The following is a 19,952-nucleotide window of genomic DNA, read 5'->3' as shown; positions in this document are numbered from 1 at the left end:
TTTTCAAGTATGGAGGCCCACCCAAAAGCTTGCTTACTTATAGGGTTAACTTTTGGGTCTCCTAATTTTTGTCCAACTGTCACAATCCGCAAAGGTTCCAAATGGTAACCTGAGTCTTTGCATTTAACAGGAAACCAGGAGGTTAGAAGAACCTCTGTATGTCTGTGAGAGAGAGAATAGATGCGTGCAAATACAAGAGAAGCAGGAAAAGGTGGATGTTACGGAAAAGGTGAATGTTAAGGGAACATGAGCTTTCATTGGTTAAAAATTAAAGAGCTGCAATTCTGGAGTAATACTGGAAATTCGGGCCAGCAGAAGAGCATTTACAGTGGATTACTAAGCTTCCCAAATCACCAAAGAAGTAAAGTCCAGCAATATAAGACTCCTTTGTAGCTAACTAAAAATACATTGTCAGTGGATTTGTCCAGTTTTATGTATAAGCAATACTTCTTTCACCTGAACTAATACTAGTAGTCATATAAGCCCCTTATTGCCATGTGCTGCATTTCCCCCCTCTTTTTTTGCTAATCTTCAAGGATTTAGCTTCTTTGCCACATACCTCAGGGCACCAACTGATAAAGCTCAAACTCTCCGTTTTTCCAGGACACCAGCAGAGCAGCCTTGCAAAAAATGAAAATCACTCAAGAGATTTAAAAGGGGGGAAATTTATTTTCAAAATCCTGACTTGCAGCAAAGAGGTGGACTTTTTCCACTTTTTTTTTCCTCCAAAGCTTATCTGTCTAGATCAGTTTAAATTTTAATTCTATCCAGGGACTCTTTCATGCAGCCTGGCTTTAAAGTTTATCTTTTGACAGGGACTTTTCACCAAGGTAACAGGAAGCTTTGTCAATGTAATCTGCCCAAGCTTATATGGCTTGCCCTATAATACAATATATTTTAGGGCTATGAAGAATAGACTTTTAATAGGTGGTATTGTTCCATTATATTCCTAATGTTACACCGAATTCTAAAAAAACAGGAGACAAAACCTAGACAAGAACCAGTTATGGAATGGGAGTGGAAAACTACATTCACGGGAATTATTTTTGAGTTTGTTCACATGGTATGGTTTTGGTATAATTCCACCCCTCGCCCTGTATTGTGAAAGGCTGTGGCTATGATTAGTTATTCAAAAACTATTGTCATCCATACGTATTTATTTATACATGGTTTTCCACTGGTATAATTCCCTACCTAGTTTGGTTATTAAGGGGATTTAAAGCACAATTTCTTACCCCAAAGCTTGCAAGCTAAATAGAATAAAATAAAAAGAGAAGTAAAGAGAGAGAGAGAGAGAGAGAGAGAGAGAGAGAGAAAGAAAAGAGGCAAATGGCTGGGTGGATGGAAAAAGGGGAAGGTTGGAAAAGATGCACACACAGTTGCCAAAACCCAAATGACCTGATTTTCTCACTAGGGATACCACCTTGTCATGCACCTCCTCCCAAGCAGACTGCGTATCTTTGAGCTGAGACAAACTTCCCTTGCCTAAGCCTGTTCTTTCCCCAGGACCTCCTCTTTTCTCAGAGAGGAGGACTGCTGCCTCTCTGAAACTGGGGACAAAATTAACTGAGACAACACAGATGCCTCTCACCAATGTATCTCCAATTCAGCCCTCGCTGCGGATGGTTGGGCTATGGGGAGCCAACAGCCATCAGTATTGGCAGCCTGGTTTACATGCAATGCTAAACCATTGTTTACTGCTCGTGAGGGAGCCCCATCCCCTCTCCTAATCCTGCATGGCCAGGAGAACTTCTACTGAGTTTTGTTTCACTTTTAAATGTGGCAGCTAGCCTGGTGATTGGGAGCAGTTACTACAGTGGTACCTCGCAAGACGAATGCCTCGCAAGACGAAAAATGCGCAAGACGAAAGAGTTTTCCGTTTTTTGAGTCGTTCTGCAAGACGAATTTCCCTATGGGCTTGCTTCGCAAGACGAAACGTCTTGCGAGTTCGTTTCCTTTTTCTTAAAGCCGCTAAGCCGTTAATAGCTGCTAAGCTGCTAACAGCCGCTAATAGCCGTGCTTCGCAAGACAAAAAACCGCAAGACGAAGAGACTCGCGGAACGGATTAATTTCATCTTGCGAGGCACCACTGTAGTTATCGGTCCTAAAGGATCTACATTGGCTCCCAGTACGTTTCTGAGCACAATTCAATGTGTTGGTGCTGACCTTTAAAGCCCTAAACGGCCTTGGTCCAGTATACCTGAAGGAGCGTCTCCACCCCCATCGTTCTGCCCAGACACTGAGGTCCAGCGCTGAGGGCCTTCTGGCAGTTCCCTCACTGCGAGACAAACAGCTACAGGGAACCAGGCAGAGGGCCTTCTCGGTAGTAGCACCCACCCTGTGGAACACTCTCCCATCAGATGTCAAGGAGATAAACAACTATTTCACTTTTAGAAGACATCTGAAGGCAGCCTTGATTGGAAGTTTTTAATGGTTGATGTTTTACTGTGTTTTTAATGTTCTGTTGGGAGCCACCCAGAGTGGCAGGCGCAACCCACTCAGATGGGCTGGGCAGCATATAATGTTGTTGTTGCTGTTGTTGCTGTTGTTGTTATATAGAGAAGGAATCATTCTAATGCCAGTGAAAAATAGCAGCTAGATGTACATAGAGCTGATTTATTTAGGAAACTGGCATACAGGACAGAGATGCAGTGCTGGACCAGTAAAGACACGAGGTCAGGCATAAATAAAATTTCCTTTTTATCCTTGCCTCCAACACCCCTGTTGTCCTATTCATTTTTGGACTGCCAGCTTTCCTGTGCATGTAACCTCAAGTAATGCTTTGGAAACTGATATAGTCCCCCTATATTAGGGGTGTCCAAACTTTTTTCAAAGAGGGCCAGATTTGATGAAGTGAGGGCCAACCAATGTTGTTGAGGTGTTTTTTGGATTTTACCCCAGGAAATAAACTGCCACAGGGCCAGATTAAACAGACCGGCGGGCTGGATTAGGTCTCAAAAACGGACTTTGGACATGCCTGCCCTATATGAATTAGTACAGGTGCATTAACTTGAACATGCTCAAATTTTAAAAGAAGACTTAGGGTAGGGTAAAGGTGAAAACTGCAGGAAAGGTGTGGATTTAGGGATCTGTTAACTTTATAATTAAAAGACCAACATAAACAGAAGCCCTGCTGGATCTGCCCAAAGGTCCATCTAGTCCAAGTAGCCAGCCAAATGTCCATGGGAAGCCTGCAAGCAAGACCTGAAAACACTTTTGTGATTCCAAGTAACTGGTATTTGAAGTCATACTGTCTCAGACAGTGGAGGGAGAACAAAGCCTTAACCTCCATCTGTCATGGATGCTTTAGCTGAGATCCCTGCATCGCAGGGGGTTGGACTAGATGACCCTCAAGGTCCCTTCCAACTCTACAATTCTAGGCTTCTATGATTCCGTTATCCTCATTTTACTACTGTGAAATCCTTTCGATCAATTCAGTTTTTAGGTTTAAATATTTTACTGTTTCAGAACCCTATGAAGCATATATTTAGATGTTGCTCCGGTATCATTCTGCTATGGTGTGGGAAGCTGAGCAATAAAGAACCCCAATTGCTTACTTTTTCGTGTTTGTGTTTCTCTTTTTCCTTTTCTTTCTTCTCCCTCTCCTTCTTTTCTTTCTCTTTCTCTTTCTCCTTCTTCTCCTTTTCCTTGTCCTTCTCCCTCTCTTTCTTCTTCTTCTTCTCCTTTTTGTCCTTCTTCTTTTCTTTGGGCTTCTCCTTCTCCTCAAAGAGTTTTTCGGGAAGGATCGTCGGGAGGGCTGGCAACAGCGACGGGAGTTTCATGGCAGCCGGGGTGCTGAACAAGGGCAGGGGCAAGTCTTTGGGAGGCAGAACAAGAGGCACTGACGAAGATTTACTCTTGCCTTTATTTTTCTCTTTAACTTTCTCTTTGTCTTTCTTGTCTTTATCTTTCTTGCCTTTATCTTTCTTCTTGTCTTTATGCTTCTCTCGTTCTTTCTTGGTGCTGCCATCTTTTACCTTGACTTTTGGCTCATCATCAAAGTCTTTAATTTTGAACTTGTACGGATCCAAGTCATCATCTCTGATCAAGTCCTTCCACGGAAATTTTACTTCTTTGCCTCCATCTTTGTCTTTATCCTTGTCTTTGTTTTTCTCCTTGTCTTTGTTCTTCTCCTTATTCTTCTCCTTGTCTTTGTTCTTCTCCTTCTTCTTCATTTTTGTCTTCAACTCTTTCTTCAGCTTCTTCATAACTTCTACTGAGGAAGCCAACTTAGTTTTCTCCTCGTAAACTTTGAGCAGAGGCTCTGGAGTTGGTGGAGAAGCAGAGGGAGATGAGAAATAAGGGAAGTTTGCCGGCAAATTGGCAGGAGGACCCATATTTGCTTTTCGAATGACCTCATCTATGGAGTCATCCATCGTCCATGAAATGTCTGAGCTTGATGTTCCACCAGAGGGAGGAACTGGGGTGCTTCCTGCTTTATTTAAGCTGCTGTTAGCAGAAACAGAAGCTTTAGGGGTTGTAGTCTCTGACACAGACAGTCTTTTAGGGCTAGTGAAAACATCCCCTTCCGATTCTGACCCTGAGGAAAACTCGAATGGGTCCGGGTCCCGTTCAGCACAAGCACGAGCAATTACAGCATCAATGGAATCGTCAATTGTCTTGTCGAGAACGGCCACTTTCTTCGCCGGATTCTCACTGTTTGGTTTCCCAGGGTCAACGGGGGTTGGCCCTTGTTTTATTTGGATATTCTCTTTCCCCATCTTTTCACTTAACGCTGCCAAGGGCGTTCTACTCGGGGTCTCCTGCTTAACTGCTACCTGAGGGACATGAACCGGAACCTTTGGACTCTTAGGACTTCTGGGGCTCTTGGATCGGCCCGGCGATTTCTTCTCTTTGGGTCCAGTTTTTGGAGAGCGGATGGGGCTTCCGGCCACTGCTGGTGATGGAGGAACTTTGGGCGCCTTCGTTTTCTGCCCTGGGGAGTTCGTTTTCACCTTTGCTTTAGGTGTAAATGCTCTCGGCTCCAACGGTTTGGAAACTGGCAACTGCGATTTTGCAATGGGAGCCAGTACGGGTGGTTCTGGAGAGAGAGGAGCCACGTCAGCACCATCCTGAACGCAAACCGGGGAAAGCATGGGTGGCACCTTCTGGGCATTGATTGAACTAAGAGGCTCACGTGGTTCCACCATCCCCTCTGGACTATCTCCTTTCACGCTAGCTAGTTTTGGCCGCTTTGTGGCAGGCATTTCCTCAGATTCGGGACTTTCTAATGGCCTCTTGCTCAAGTAGTTTTCATCGTTGACAGCCTCCTCTTCTTCCATTTCTCCCTCTTCCTCCAAAGGTACTTGCATGGCTTCTGCTGAAGTCCCGCCATCAGTGGGCACCTGCTCTTCCTCTTCCTCTGTTGAAAGAAACAAGTAAAGGGAAAGTTGTTAGCTTACTTAAGACAATAGCACAACTTTCTAGAGAAATCACAAGAAGTAAGCTCACATGGACTGAATGACTCGGTTTAAGAAATGTACAAAAACAAAGAATTTCACTTCTCAGATACAGTATACAGATTAAATGGTACATAAATGTAAAGGTAAAGGGACCCCTGACCATTAGGTCCAGTCGTGGCCGACTCTGGGGTTGCGGCGCTCATCTCGCTTTATTGGCCGAGGGAGCCGGCGTACAGCTTCCGGGTCATGTGGCCAGCATGACTAAGCCGCTTCTGGCGAACCAGAGCAGCGCACGGAAACGCCGTTTATCTTCCCGCTGGAGTGGTACCTATTTATCTACTTGCACTTTGACGTGCTTTCAAACTGCTAGGTTGGCAGGAGCAGGGACCGAGCAATGGGAGCTCACCCCGTCGCGGGGATTCAAACCGCCGACCTTCTGATCGGCAAGTCGTAGGCTCTGTGGTTTAACCCACAGCGCCACCAATAGCACTTTATTCACAACAAAATAAAAAAATTCCTTCCAGTAGCACCTTAAAGACCAACTAAATTAGTTCTTGGTATGAGCTTTCGTGTGCATGCACACTTCTTCAGATACACTGAAACAGAAGTCACCAGACCCTTCTATATAGTGAGAAGGTGGGGAGGGGTATTACTCCACCACCCTTCTGAGTAATACCCCTCCCCACCTTCTCACTATATAGAAGGGTCTGGTGACTTCTGCTTCAGTGTATCTGAAGATGTGTGCATGCACACGAAAGCTCATACCTAGAACTAACTTAGTTGGTCTTTAAGGTGCTACTGGAAGGAATTTTTTTACTTTGTTTTGACTATGGCAGACCAACATGGCTACCTATCTGTAACTTTATTCTCTCTCTCTCTCTCTCTCTCTCTCTCACACACACACACACACACACTATCTTTTTCATATTTTCAGAGAAATCCATTCTCAAATTGTGGTCCATAAGCAGTTTCTCTACAATCCATTACATCTACCATTTCAATTGGAGCCATCTGCAGCATCTCCCTCCACATCAAGTGATTGGCTGCTTCTTTGGATCAAAATATCACAACCAGAGGAGACATTCTAGATGTGCTGGATTTCGCTAGAGGGCCAAGGAAATATATATCCTCAGAGAGAGAAAAATGTCTTATTTCCTTCCTTAAACCACCCAACCAACCTGAAACCTTATTTTTACTGAGTTTCACTGAAGTTATGTGTAAAGTAGCAAGGAAGGAAGAGCGAACCAAATAAACCAAAAGGAAACATAAACAACTCTGGTTGACCACCGTGAGTTTTATCCAGCGCTGTGTGAGTGGACTTTCACTAGCACAGCAGGATTTCGCGTTTCTCTCTCAGGGGGTTCTCTCCCTAAGCACCCCTAAATATCTGTTCCAGAGTGTCACCCAATTGTCTAGAACAGATTTTGCATGCGTGCAGGAAGCTGCAGGGGAAAGTAGGAGGAACAGTCCATTGTACAAGCGAAAGTCTGTTACATGAACAAAACATCAGCATTGGATACAATCACAAGAATATATATATATACATTTATGTATGTAGCGGCAAGAAAATATAGCTGGTCATCTAGAATCAAACGTCCCTTAATATGTGACACTTTTTGTTTATGTCAGGGTGTGTAGCTTTTAAAAAAATATCAATGTAGCTACATGGAGTTGTTTTTAATGTTTCTTCCCCCTGTCTTTCCTCCCAAAGGAGCCCGGGAGGCAGGTTAGTCATATTCAGAGTCGAACAACTGAAATCAAAGAATGAGATTAATTTAGGTCCATTAATTTCAGCAGGTTTACTCTGAGTAGCACTTGGTCGGATACAACCAACGGTTCAATCACAAAATGATTCTCTAGCTCTACTAATGTTAAATAACCTCTGTATGTTTACCCAACTTCATAAAAAAAAAGTCTGTCTGGCTTGACCTTAGCAACACAAGAGTGGGTGCAGTACACACTCGTCTTTCGCTTAACTATATAACGGCCCTCATTTATCCTCTTTCACCAAGAGGCTGCTTTTGAAGCTTAGTAATTGCAAGAATTTTAAAAACTCCAGAATGAAAGCAACCTGTAGATGCCATTAGTGAGGAATACCCAGAATTATTCGGTTTTTGGAAGGTGGCTGCAAGGAGGAATGAGTATGCACTTTTGTTATTTTAACAAACATTTTTTTAAATAAAATAAAATAAAATATTATTCTGAAACTGTGCAAAGTCTTCCTTTATTCTGAATCCAACTTAAAGAATCTCATTTGGAAGAGTTTCCTTTCAGGCTATGGGAGGGGATGTTTCTTCCCTCTAAAATGTGTCAATGCCCCGATTTAGGAGAGTTGAGTCAAGAGCCCTGGGCTGAAGCATGAATGAGTGCCAGCATCACAAATTAAGTAAAACGAGCTAACAAGTCGAGCTTTTGCCAAGGCCCAGAGGATTTACAGCAGCCAGTCCAGAGTGGAGACTTTGCCCGGGGATAAAGCCTTAGCCTTCTGTGAAAAACAGAAAAGTGTTAGGCAGTTCAGTTTTGCTTGGATGGGCATGCACATTTCTGTCTCTTAAAAAAGCAAAAAAAAAAAAGCAAATCACTCTTGACTGAGTCGGCACCTGCTAGAAATAGACTGAACTGCCAGTTTTTGTGCTGCAGGTTTCTCAAATCTGTTTCAATCATTATCTGATCTATTATGGGAATGAAATATGCTTTCTTGCCCTATAATGGTATGAATTAAGAGGGGAATGAGTGGTGGTGCTGGAAAAACATTTCAAATTCATAGGGAACAGCTTCCAAGTTATAGATGTCAGCCCAATGCAGGCCTGGAAAAATGCCTTCGGGTCGCTTAGTTCCCTGCATCAAATTCCAAGGGGCCCAAGGAACTATGATTCCCCCTACCCCGCTTCAGAATATACCTCTGATCACCTGCAAAAACACCATTCAATAGCTCCTCCTTCCGACAGTCCATCAAGAGTTATTAACAAGTCCTCTAAAAGGTGTTTCAGACAGATGTTGACAGGCCTACTAAAGCCAAAGGTATTCTAGGTGTCTTGCGTTCTTAACAAGAGTATCTGAAAAGCTAAACCTCTTTCTAGATTGTATCAATTCAGACGAAAGGTGAGCTTTCACATGATTATATTCCTTCACAGCAAAATACAAAATTTTCTTCTGTTTATGAATACGATTTATAGGCTACCTATAACTCACGTTCTCTGGGTGACTATAAACGCACTGTACGTGCAGAAACCCAAATGTCAGGGGAAAGACTAAGTTTGAATTCTTCTCTCTGACACGCTAGTTTTCCGTGTTCAGGAAATATTTCTGGATGCAGGAGGATTCGATCCTATGAACCTCCACCTGCAGCATCAAAACTGGTTTACCTCTTCACCTGTTCTTTGTGAGCACTAGGCTTGAGTAATTGTGCATTGCCACTCTTCAATACCCAGGACAGCTGATAAATAATTCCAGGTTATACCCTGAATGAATGCAGTGCTACAATCCAACAATCTGAAAGCAGCTCATAAGAAGCCACTTATTAGAGAGAAAGAAATCCTAGCCATTTTGTATGGCCTGGGGAGGGGGCAGGCTGCAATGAAGTGCCTTACACTTCCGAAAGGCCTGAGTTCCTCCACTGCTAAAATGGAAGAGCTTGAGTATGCAAAATGTTAGCCGATATTAGTGATGCTGTAGCAGAGAGGTGTGGGCCTCTTTCTACCCAAGGGCTGAATTCCAAGATGGGCAACTTTCTGCAGCGGAACCAAAAGCAGAAGTGTGCAGGGTGATGGACTAACAACTTATTATTATTATTATTTTATTTATATGCCAGCCATCTGAGTGGGTTGCCCTAGCCACTCTGGGAGGCTCCCAACAGAATGGTAAAAACACATTCCAACCATGCAAAAAAAGAGAAGAGTTTCCCACTACTTCTTCCCAGGTGAGCAGTAGGCATGATCATAGTTCAGAGCACACATTCAAGGAGGGTGGGATAAGGGCTGGTGAGGAGCGTGGTCTGATGAGGGGGCATGTGGCCTGGGCAGAGTCCTGGGGGCCAGATAGAAATGCCTGGAGAGGCACATTTGGCCCCTGGGGTTGAGGTTCTCCACTCCTGGGGCAGTGGGATAGTGGTCATTCAAAGTATTCCCTGCACACTGAGATTCTCATTTTGGAGAACCCCAAAAACCTGGGCTGGAATCCTCAGTACTCATCTGATAGTTGCTGCGTGAACAGGGGGAAATGGAATCTAGACACTGAGGTCCAGCGCTGAGGGCCTTCTGGTGGTTCCCTCACTGCGAGAAGCCAAGTTACAGGGAACCAGGCAGAGGGCCTTCTCGGTAGTGGCGCCCGCCCTGTGGAACGGCCTCCCACCAGATGTCAAAGAGAAAAACAACTACCAGACTTTTAGAAGACATCTGAAGGCAGCCCTGTTTAGGGAAGCTTTTAATGTTTGATGTATCACAGTATTTTAATATTCTTTTGGAAGCCGCCCAGAGTGGCTGGGGAAACCCAGCCAGATGGGCGGGGTATAAATAATAAATTATTATTATTATTATTATTATTATTATTATTATTATTATAAAATTAGTTTCGACAGCAACTATTGTAAGCTGTTGCATTTTCTCACACCTTTCCATCTTACTTAAAATCAATTTACACTTCTAAAGACTTGTCACAATCTTAGAATTCCATTCTCTCCAGGCATATGTAACTGCCACCATATTTATCTGCAAACAAATACCACTGTAGTCTCTCAGCATCAAGCAATCATGGCTAATAACTGAGAGATCTAGAAACTTTCAACCAATGTGGGACTCAAACCCACAACCCGAGTTTAGGAGTTTCATGCTCTACCAACAGAGCTATTGTGCTTTGCATTGAAACTAAAGGCAGAGGAGTGATACTGTAGATGGCTTAGCTCTACTTAGCAAATCAGTGAGACTTAAAAGCAGCATAAAACAGTAATATGGATGAACAGTAACAGAACTTTATTTAGCACATGGAAAATTAGCTTTGCAGTTCAAAATCTGGAGCGTATGAATATTTGGCTTGGCTCTCACCCTTTGCCAAAACAGAAAATAAGACTTTCAGACTTAGGCCTAACTTTGGGAAGGAGGTTTTAAATGAAGATTTAGAATGGGCAACATTTAAAACATCACTCTAAACAACATCACATATTAACATTTTTTAACTTCCATGGAGCAAAGGGCCTACACAGCTGTTTCCATACAAACATACCCCACCATGGGTCAGATTGCCAAGTGATGGCAACATGGGAAAAAAGCCATGGAATGTTGGTTCCTGAATCTCTGTAGTAACCAATGAAGGATCCCTTAGGATCCTTGGTCTTTTCAAAATGCCAGCTGACTGGCAGCTCCTGTGACAGGGAGATGCTGCACTGTAACAGCAAAGAGATTTGAGCTATGAATGGGGAAGCTGCTGACTTGACTCCCATCTCTGTTGTGAATTCTCCATCGGCTTAAATTAAGGTATGCTCGCTCATCCTCAACTCCTCAACTGCAATATGGGACCTAGTTTACAGGGTTGTTAAAAGGCTCACAAAATAACGTGAAGTCCCTGGAACACTTTGAGGTGCCATATGAATGCAGTGGTACCTCCGGTTACGAACAGGATCCGTTCTGGAGGCCCGGCCGTATCCCGAAAATTCCTTAACTGGAGGACTGCTTTTGCGCACACACAAGCGGCAAACCGACTTCCGGGTTTGCCGCGGCCATAACCCGAAGATTCCGTAACCTGGAGGTTACGCAACACGAGGTACCACTGTGCTTTTGTTGTTGTTCTTGGCATCCATCTGTCTCGAGAGACAACTGAGTGTGCCTCTGGGCTGAAGTCAAACCACTGGAGAATCACAGCACCTGCTGTGGCTGCAGAGGCCAGTAACTCCTAACTGCTCCCCTAGCAGCACCTAAGTGACCCCTTCGAGGCTCAGGCCTAGGCAATGTGTATGGAGGTCCTGAGCTAAGTGACAAGACCCCCCTCTCAGCCTAGCTGATGTCGTGCAAAGGAAAGCAGCTTGGCTGCAGGAGTTGCCGGAAGGAGGTGTACAAGGCGCCATCCAGCCATCTTAAGGACTCCGCTCTGGATTTGCGCAGGGTTTACTTGCTCCAAGGCTGTGGGTCAGTCATTCGCTAAGAGAAAAACTACCATCTTCTTCTGGGCAAGTCATTGCTCAAGCTCCTGGGGGGGAGTGCGGTAGTGAGAAGTTGTTTCTTACTTGTCTGCAAGGTTGGCTGAGGCTACCTGGTTTGTTTTACTGTTTATTTACTTAGTAATTTCCTGCTGGGAAACCATGCAAGAAGTATACACATTTAAAAGCATAAAGATCATCCAAAATATTACAGTACAAAAGACAGCAGCGTAAGACTAGCAAAACGTCAACTTGCATGCCTCCCTTTTGCAAGTTTTCACAGCTAGAGGTCCTGCAGATGTAATTGTGGTTCGAGGACCCGATCCCTGCTTGGTGGAATGAAGACAGGGCACGTAATATAAGGTTAATGGGCAAGAAAAAGGCCACAACTTTATTGATTACAGCAAGTGAAAAGGTATTGGCTTAAGCATTGGATTACGGCAATTGACTCCACCCACTCAGAGAGGGGTGAGCCTAAAAACCGGGGGTTTATTCACCAGTAGGTGGAGCCTGTTGATGCTAATACAACTATAGGCTCTCCCCTGATGTCACCGAGGGTCGTGCCATGGCCCCCCGCCACACAGGCATTGGACAGGATCCACGACTGCCGGATTCCTTTAACAGAATACCCAAAATTGAAGGCGTAGGCGATGGCCACACCTAGCCTTTCCACACACCACAAACACATTCCAATGCCTAACCTACCCACCAATACCACGAAAGTTGTGACGGATGCTACGAGGTAGGCGAAAAAACCACAAAGCCTAATGCCAAATGGAAAAATTCCTTTTTTATTATTATTATTAAATTTTTATTAGTTTCCAATTTTAAAACAAGTCAACAACAACATGCAAACATCAACAAATACAAACAAACATACAAATGTAGTTTCTTAACCGCATTTTCATAAACCTCCTTTCTCGGACTTCCCCATACCTCACCCTTTTTGCATCCTTATTTTACAGTTTTTCAGCAACCCTTTTTGCCAATTAAATTTAAACTTATTATCTTTCTCAATTTCACCTTAAATCATCAAACAATTTCAGCTGTAATTCTGCGTCTTCCTTCCCCTTGACATTTTAGCACTCCTCAATTTTATAACAGTCCTTAAGATATACTTCTTCCAGTCTTCCTCCACCGTCTCTTTCTCTTGGTCACGGATTCTGCCAGTCATTTCTGCCAGTCCCATAAAGTCGATCACTTTCGTCTGCCATTCTTCCAGTGTGGGTAGTTCTTGTGTCTTCCAATACTTTGCTAGAAGGATCCTTGCTGCTGTAGTGGCGTACATAAAAAAAGTCTTGTCCTTCCTTGACACCAATTGGCCGACCATGCCCAAGAGAAATGCCTCTGGTTTCTTATGGAAAGTACATTTAAGTACCTTCTTAATTTCATTATAAATCATTTCCCAAAAGGCTTTAATCTTTGGGCAGGTCCACCAAAGGTGAAAGAAGGTGCCTTCAGTCTCATTACATTTCCAACATTTATTATTGGGCAGATGATAAATCTTCGCAAGCTTGACTGGGGTCATGTACCACCTGTAAATCATTTTCATAATATTTTCTCTTAGGGCATTACATGCCGTAAATTTGATACCGGTGGTCCATAACTGTTCCCAGTCAGCAAACATAATGTCATGACCTATGTCCTGTGCCCATTTAATCATAGCTGACTTGACTGTCTCATCTATTGTATTCCACCTCAGCAACAGGTTATACATTCTTGATAAATTCTTAGTATTGGGTTCTAACAATTCTGTTTCTAATTTCGATTTCTCCACCTGGAAGCCAATTTTCCTGTCTTGTTTAAAAGTCTCCATTATTTGGTAATAATGGAGCCAGTCTCGTACCTTGGACCTTATTTTCTCAAAGCTCTGTAATTTGAATTTGCCACTTTCTTGTTCTAAGATTTCAAAATATTTTGGCCATTTAGATTCCATATTAAGTTTCTTCACCTCCTTAGCCTCCATTGGTGATAACCACCTAGGAGTTTTATTTTCCAACAAATCCTTATATCGAATCCAAACATTGTATAATGCTTTCCTAACAATATGGTTTTTGAAACCCTTGTGAACTTTAACCTTGTCATACCATATATATGCATGCCAACCAAACCTATTGTCGAATCCTTCCAAGTCCAGAATGTCTGCATTCTCAAGAAGTAGCCAATCTTTCAACCAGCAGAAACCTGCCGATTCATAGTACAGTCTTAAGTCCGGCAGGGCAAACCCCCCTCTTTCTTTTGCATCAGTAAGTATCTTAAATTTTATTCTGGGCTTTTTGCCCTGCCAGACAAATTTAGATATATCTTTCTGCCACTTCTTGAAACAATCTAGTTTATCCACAGTTTGTAATGTCTGAAACAAAAATAACATTCTAGGCAATACATTCATTTTGATCACTGCGATTCGGCCTAACAAGGAAAGCTTCAAGTTCGACCATATTTCTAGATCTTTCTTTACCTCTGTCCAACATTTGTCATAATTCTTCTAATTGCAACAATGTTATTTCTGTAGAGTCCCAAAAATTATATCCAATAAAGTCTCCGCTTTACAGCAGGTCTTATCTGACAGTCCCCTGTCAAAGTGCTTCACTCAGGCAGTCTGTTCCCAGAGTCAGAGACAGCAGAAATTTTTCCCTTAAATTTTCTCTCATGCAGGTTAAGCCAAATTCCTTTTTCTTCCCCCCCTGCTCCTGCTTGCTGGGGGGGGGGGAGTTAAAGTTCAATGTCAAAGTTAAACAGTTCAAAAAGTTCAAAGTTACTTTTCCTTCAATTGCAGCTTTCTAGTTCCGTTGCTTTAAGAATCATGCAATCCGGGGGAGGCAGACTTCCTTTATTTACCGTCCCCGATTTCGGCCAAATTTCAAGAAATTTTTATAGTCCCAGTAAGGTTTCCAATCCTACTTACAGGTATTCAATTTCAGTCCAAATTTCAGGAAGGAATCGGCGCTCTCCGCCTATGGCGACGCGGCTTCACTCCACGGGCTGGGAAGCGACTCTCAGCACCGCACGCACCCCCGATGCCACTCCGGAGCCTTTAAAAAGGCTCCTTAACAGTAAGGGGGTGCAAATGGTGCCCACCGAGTCTCCTTGTTCACAGGCTTCCGCGCCTGTGATTTTAGGGGTCCCCGCTTCGCCGTAGCGGTCAGACCCGAACTCGTGAAGCAGTCCTCCTCCGGAGATCGAAGGGAGGACCGCCATTAAGCGCTGGCGCCGACCGGAAGTCCAAATGGAAAAATTCCTACCAGGCCCCCTGGACAACCTGGGCGACCAACCTAAGGTCCATAGCAAGGCCAATAGAGAAACTAAAACCCTGAGCTCTAAGGGAGTGGAGGGTGGGTGACTCGCGACGGGAAGGCAGAAAATGAGGCCGCATGGCTGGCGCGACAGCAAGTTAAGCTGCCAACCACGCCCCCTCCAAGCCGCCCGATTGGGCGCTTACCTGTGGGCGTGGTGCGCCAGCCAGGTGAGTGGGTGGCAGGGGGCATAACGCCCCCTGCATGAGGCGGACATCAGATCCCGTCCACAACCCCTCCCCTCTTTGCAGGAGGAGAGGTTTTATCGGCTTGTGTATGCACACACTTTTCTTTTTTTAAAACACCACTTCTTGAGTTCCCAAACAGGGAATTCATTTTAAAGAAGAATTTTAAACCTCAGAAGGTAAACGTACTGTAGATTTATTTATTTTTTAACTTGGGTTTAAAAACTTTGCTATTTGCCCTTAACCATAAGGGATAACGCAGAGCAGAAAAGTGTGAATGTAAAAAACAAATAGAATTAATTTCTGCATGGCTAGCTTCTGAAGAGAGAGGGCGGAAATATATTATTGCATGGTGGTGCCAAAATACTGGTCCGGGTTGCTGTTTTTCCTGTTTGGTACCATTAAGAACCCTCAGCTGACAAATGTGTTAAGAATACAGTAACAACCAAAACCATCATCATGCATTTATACTGTGCTTTAAGAATACCCAGCTTTGCTTAAAATAATAAATGAATTATGTTGTGCTATACATTACTTCAGTGGTGGGGGTGGAGTTATGCACAAATCCCATATAATTCTAAATAATTTCACTTGCTATGCTGGCAACAGTCCAGTTGCTCATCATCATATTTTTTCCTCTGCAAGCTGCAGCCTACACTGCATCTCACCTTAAGAAGAGCAACAACCAACCGGGGGGGGGGGGATGGACAGGACAGCACAGAGTCAAAAAGCATCAGAAACAAATAAACTGCAAAGCTGAGCAAGTTTTCCTAGGATGCTTGCAACAGGCTCTCTCCCCCCCCTCACTCTATCTGCACCTCAGCAATAAATCGGGCTTCTTAGACCAAAGAACTCAGTAAAGTATATGCACTATATTCCTTGTTTAAACATATTTCATTTTCCCCCCCTGTTAAAAATGAAATTATTAGCAAAGACAAGGTAATTAGGCAGTGACAACTTGCACACTGCAACCAATCAATAACAGGAGTATATTAACTGGGCTGACAGTTGTGTGACGCTGATGGGTTATAAATGGCTTGAGACTGACCTGCGAAAACGCAGCCTTTCCCTAACATTCTGCAGAATGAAAAGGAGAGAGCCTTAAAATGCTATATAAGCAAGCTAACCTGAAATGACACCTAGTATTATAAATGGCCTAATCTATATGTTAATATGGTTGTATCACATAACTGCAGCAAGACTAAGATAACAATATGACTTTGGGGTTTCTATGGCTACCATCCTGGGCGAACGCGCCGAAAAGTGCCTCATTGCTGACACCACACAAGCTTTCCGAGGGCTTCTCTTTGGTTATTTATGATATGATTTATGATAACGACAACATCTCCCATTTTCTCCCCTCGTCAGATACAATAAATTGCCATCGTTAATCACTGCTCTTGGTTCAGACCCGATTACAATAGTATAATAGGGGCACAGCTATGGTAATAGTGTGCATTAAGGTGAGATTTCTCACACCCGCTCGTTCCCGATAAAAGAAATATGAATTTGGAGATCATCCGAGACAATGTCACTATCTGGAGTATTTCAATAATCTCCCTTTTCAAGTGCTTCTGGGTTGGAAATTTCTGAGCCATCTAAGATCCTCCACCGATCATCTGACAAAAGGTCATGTTTTACGATCTGCAGATTGGGAATCCAGGCAGTATTTACACTTCTCAAGTGTGCTGCCACTGGAGTGAGCTGCAGGGGGGGTTGGGGAGAGGGTTGGTGAGTAAACAGTTAGTTTCCCCAGTCTGTGCTTACTTATTTAATATTGTGGAGAAGGGGCTTTTCGTGTTAGCATTGACAACGTCTTATTTTAAAACAAACCTCCAAATTCACTCATTTTAAAACATAGATGCAAACAGGCATTACCCAACGCAACAAGGCCATCTATCTGCCCTGCTCTCAGCTGTCCCTTCCCTATTATTTGACACCAGGGAAGCCCACAGGGAATGTAGAAGACCAGTAGCAAAGCGGAAGCATAGACTATCGATGGCTCTCCAAGGTGAGAGACAATATGCTTCTGAATACCAGTTGCTGTAAACCGAGGAGGGGAGAGGGAGAGCACTGCTGAACTCAGGAGGTCTGCTTGCATCTATCTGTTTGGCCACTGAGAGAACAGAATGCTGAACTAAATGGGCCATTGCACACACACACACACACACACCCCTGCAAAATCCCTATCAGCATGCCTTAGGTGACAATTTTAACAGCACAATGCTAAAAATAAAAGCAAGTCAGTATGGCATAAGACTATGCAAAGGCTGGTCTCAACTGGATGCCATGTCCAATCCCTCAGAGACAGAGGACTTCTCACTGGACATCTTTTCAACCTTCCCCGCTCATCTCCCTGCCTCCATTTTTGGTAAAGAGATCACTTAAAGCACACATAAACAAGAGGTCAAGGTCCTCTATGATTCTTTCCCTTGTAAAAGGTAAAGGGACCCCTGACCATTAGGTCCAGTCGCGGACGGCTCTGGGGTTGCGGCGCTCATCTCGCTTTATTGGCTGAGGGAGCCGGCGTACAGCTTCCAGGTCATGTGGCCAGCATGACAAAGCCACTTCTGGCGAACCAGAGCAGCACACGGAAACGACGTTTACCTTCCCGCTGAAGCAGTACCTATTTATCTACTTGCACTTTGATATGCTTTCAAACTGCTAGGTTGGCAGGAGCAGGGACCAAGCAACGGGAGCTCACCCCGTTGCGGGGATTCGAACTGCCGACCTTCTGATCGGCAAGCCCTAGGCTCTGTGGTTTAACCCACAGCGCCACCTGCGTCCCTCTCTTTCCCTAGTAAGGAGACACAAATTCATGCAATACACCAGGACCTACCTCACAAACCCTGCTTTCGATTTACACGATGGCATTACTGGGTTGTGGTCCAATCTAAGATGGTCTGCAACAGCAGCACTACCACCATACAAATATATATTTAAAAAGAAGAAACAGGGGGCCCCAATGTATGCCTGTGTTAAAGGTGTGTCTCTAGTCTGAAAATAGCGACGACAGCAGTAAACTTGGATCTGCCAACAAGCCGAGATGGCAGTCAATCAGGTTCCCTGACAAAGTGTTTGCAAACAGGTTTATCACATTTCCACCCTAAGGTTTTAGATGTACACTTGGTATAACGTATTAGGTGTAAAGCTTAATGAAAATAATATGGCATGACCCTTGGTTGCCCCAGCCATATATTTTCAAGGACAGGGATGTGCTACTGAAAAAAGAGAGAGGGAGAGAGAAAAGGCAAGTCAGCTGCAGTAAGTCCCAATCTATCTACACCCTCTGCAGGCTTCTTATGAACTTCCATACCTAAACACAAGCTCTGGTTTAAAAAGGCAACATTCCTTCCTGGTTGCTTCCATAGCAGGCTGCTAATGATACCACTCTCGATTCACACTCTTGTTAAAGACGCTCTCGTTCAAAGCCAGCTTCAGAGATCATGGTGAGAGAGGCAGCATGAAAACCTAGATGGAAAGATACTGAAATGTGCACAGCACACCCCTGCCAGGTGTTCCTACAAATTGGCAGCAAAAGACAAATTGCTTATGTGCGCATACAAGTTGCTCTGCCCCCACTAAAATAAACTGAATGCACTTTTTAAAAAAGGTATCAATACAGGTGCCTCGCTTCTGGCACATTGCATCAGAGTAAGGTATTTCATAGCTCAATTAGCCAAGTATCTTTTGGCGCAGGGTAGATGAGATCTAGGCTGGGCTAGATTTGCAAAGAGCAGCCTATAAAGGCAGAACTGCCACTGTTATGATCTTGTTCCTCAGCCCTTAATAGATTTACACATCGCTTGGGAAGACAAGCGAACTAATGCCAGTGTACTGGAAGAAGCAAAGATCACCAGTGTCGAAGCAATGATTCTTCAACATCAACTTCGTTGGACAGGTCATGTTGTGCAGATGCCTGATGATGGTCTTCCAAAGCAACTGTTCTATTCCGAACTTAAAAATGGAAAGCATAATGCTGGTGGTCAACAAAAGAGGTTTAAAGACTGTCTCAAGGCAAATCTAAAAAAAAAAAAAAAAGTAGTATAAACACCAATAATTGGAAAACACTTGCCTATGAGCGCTCCAATTGGAGAACAGCCTTTACCAAAGGTGTCAATGGCTTTGAGGACAAACTCAGGACGCAAGGGAGAAACGTGCTAAGAAGAAGGCACACTTAGCAAATCCACACCGTGATCAACTCCCACCCGGAAACCAATGTCCCCACTGTGGAAGGATGTGTGGATCCAGAATTGGCCTCCACAGTCACTTATGGACTCATTGTTAAAACCGTGTTTATGGAAGACAATCTTACTCAGCAACTACGAGTGATCGCCAAAGAAGACCAGAATTAGAACATCTTGTTCACTGCAGGAAGTTGACAGCATCCAGAGGATTTAGTGGGAGACAGGCAATGTTTTTGTGTTGTCAACATGTCCCCATGCCTACATCCCCCAAATGAGAGGCATCAGTGCAAGAGAATAAGACTGCGACAAGTTAGGGAAACAAGCAAGGACTATGGATTCCTCGCAAAAAGTAGATAAATGGAAAGGGGACGACAAACTGAGATGCAAGATAGGAAGCCAATTAGAGCACTGCTTTTGTACCAGAAGGCTCGGATAGGAATGTTTTGATAAATAGAATAAAAATTTAAAAAATAAGTATTTCCTGGAAAAAACAGAATGCAGTGTAGAGGCACATGGTGAGTGGTTTGTAGAAAAATGAATAATGGCTGCTGCAGACATTGGCCTGTGCAGTTAATGCAAGTTTACGCCAGAACCTTCACTCAGCTCTCACCTGTGGCTCCTAGAAGCTGTCAGCATGCGACAGAAGCCACTATCCTGGCAACAGCTTTGACAGGCATGCAAATACAAAGCTCCAGAAGATTGAGCAGATGAGACCAAGAGTGGATCCAATGGTCAAGAAGGCAGTTTTTGCATGTGCT

The 19,952-nt window shown here is 43.8% G+C and overlaps 1 protein-coding gene across 2 annotated transcripts in view; it reads right to left on the bottom strand.

Annotated features, from left to right (window-relative positions):
• TAF3 (TATA-box binding protein associated factor 3) overlaps window positions 1-19,952 on the bottom strand; it is a 135,646-nt gene that overhangs the window by 36,160 nt on the left and 79,534 nt on the right. For both annotated transcript variants that reach the window (XM_079992352.1, XM_079992353.1), the window contains exon 3: window positions 3,558-5,362. In XM_079992352.1, coding sequence (XP_079848478.1) covers window positions 3,558-5,362 — 1,805 coding nt within the window. The remainder of the gene's footprint in view (window positions 1-3,557; window positions 5,363-19,952) is intronic.

This window comes from Podarcis cretensis, assembly GCF_951804945.1.
Source record: "Podarcis cretensis genome assembly, chromosome: 10".
Classification (NCBI taxonomy): domain Eukaryota; kingdom Metazoa; phylum Chordata; class Lepidosauria; order Squamata; family Lacertidae; genus Podarcis; species Podarcis cretensis.
Note: the sequence above shows the minus strand (reverse complement) of the source record. Positions and strands in the feature narration are given on the sequence as shown.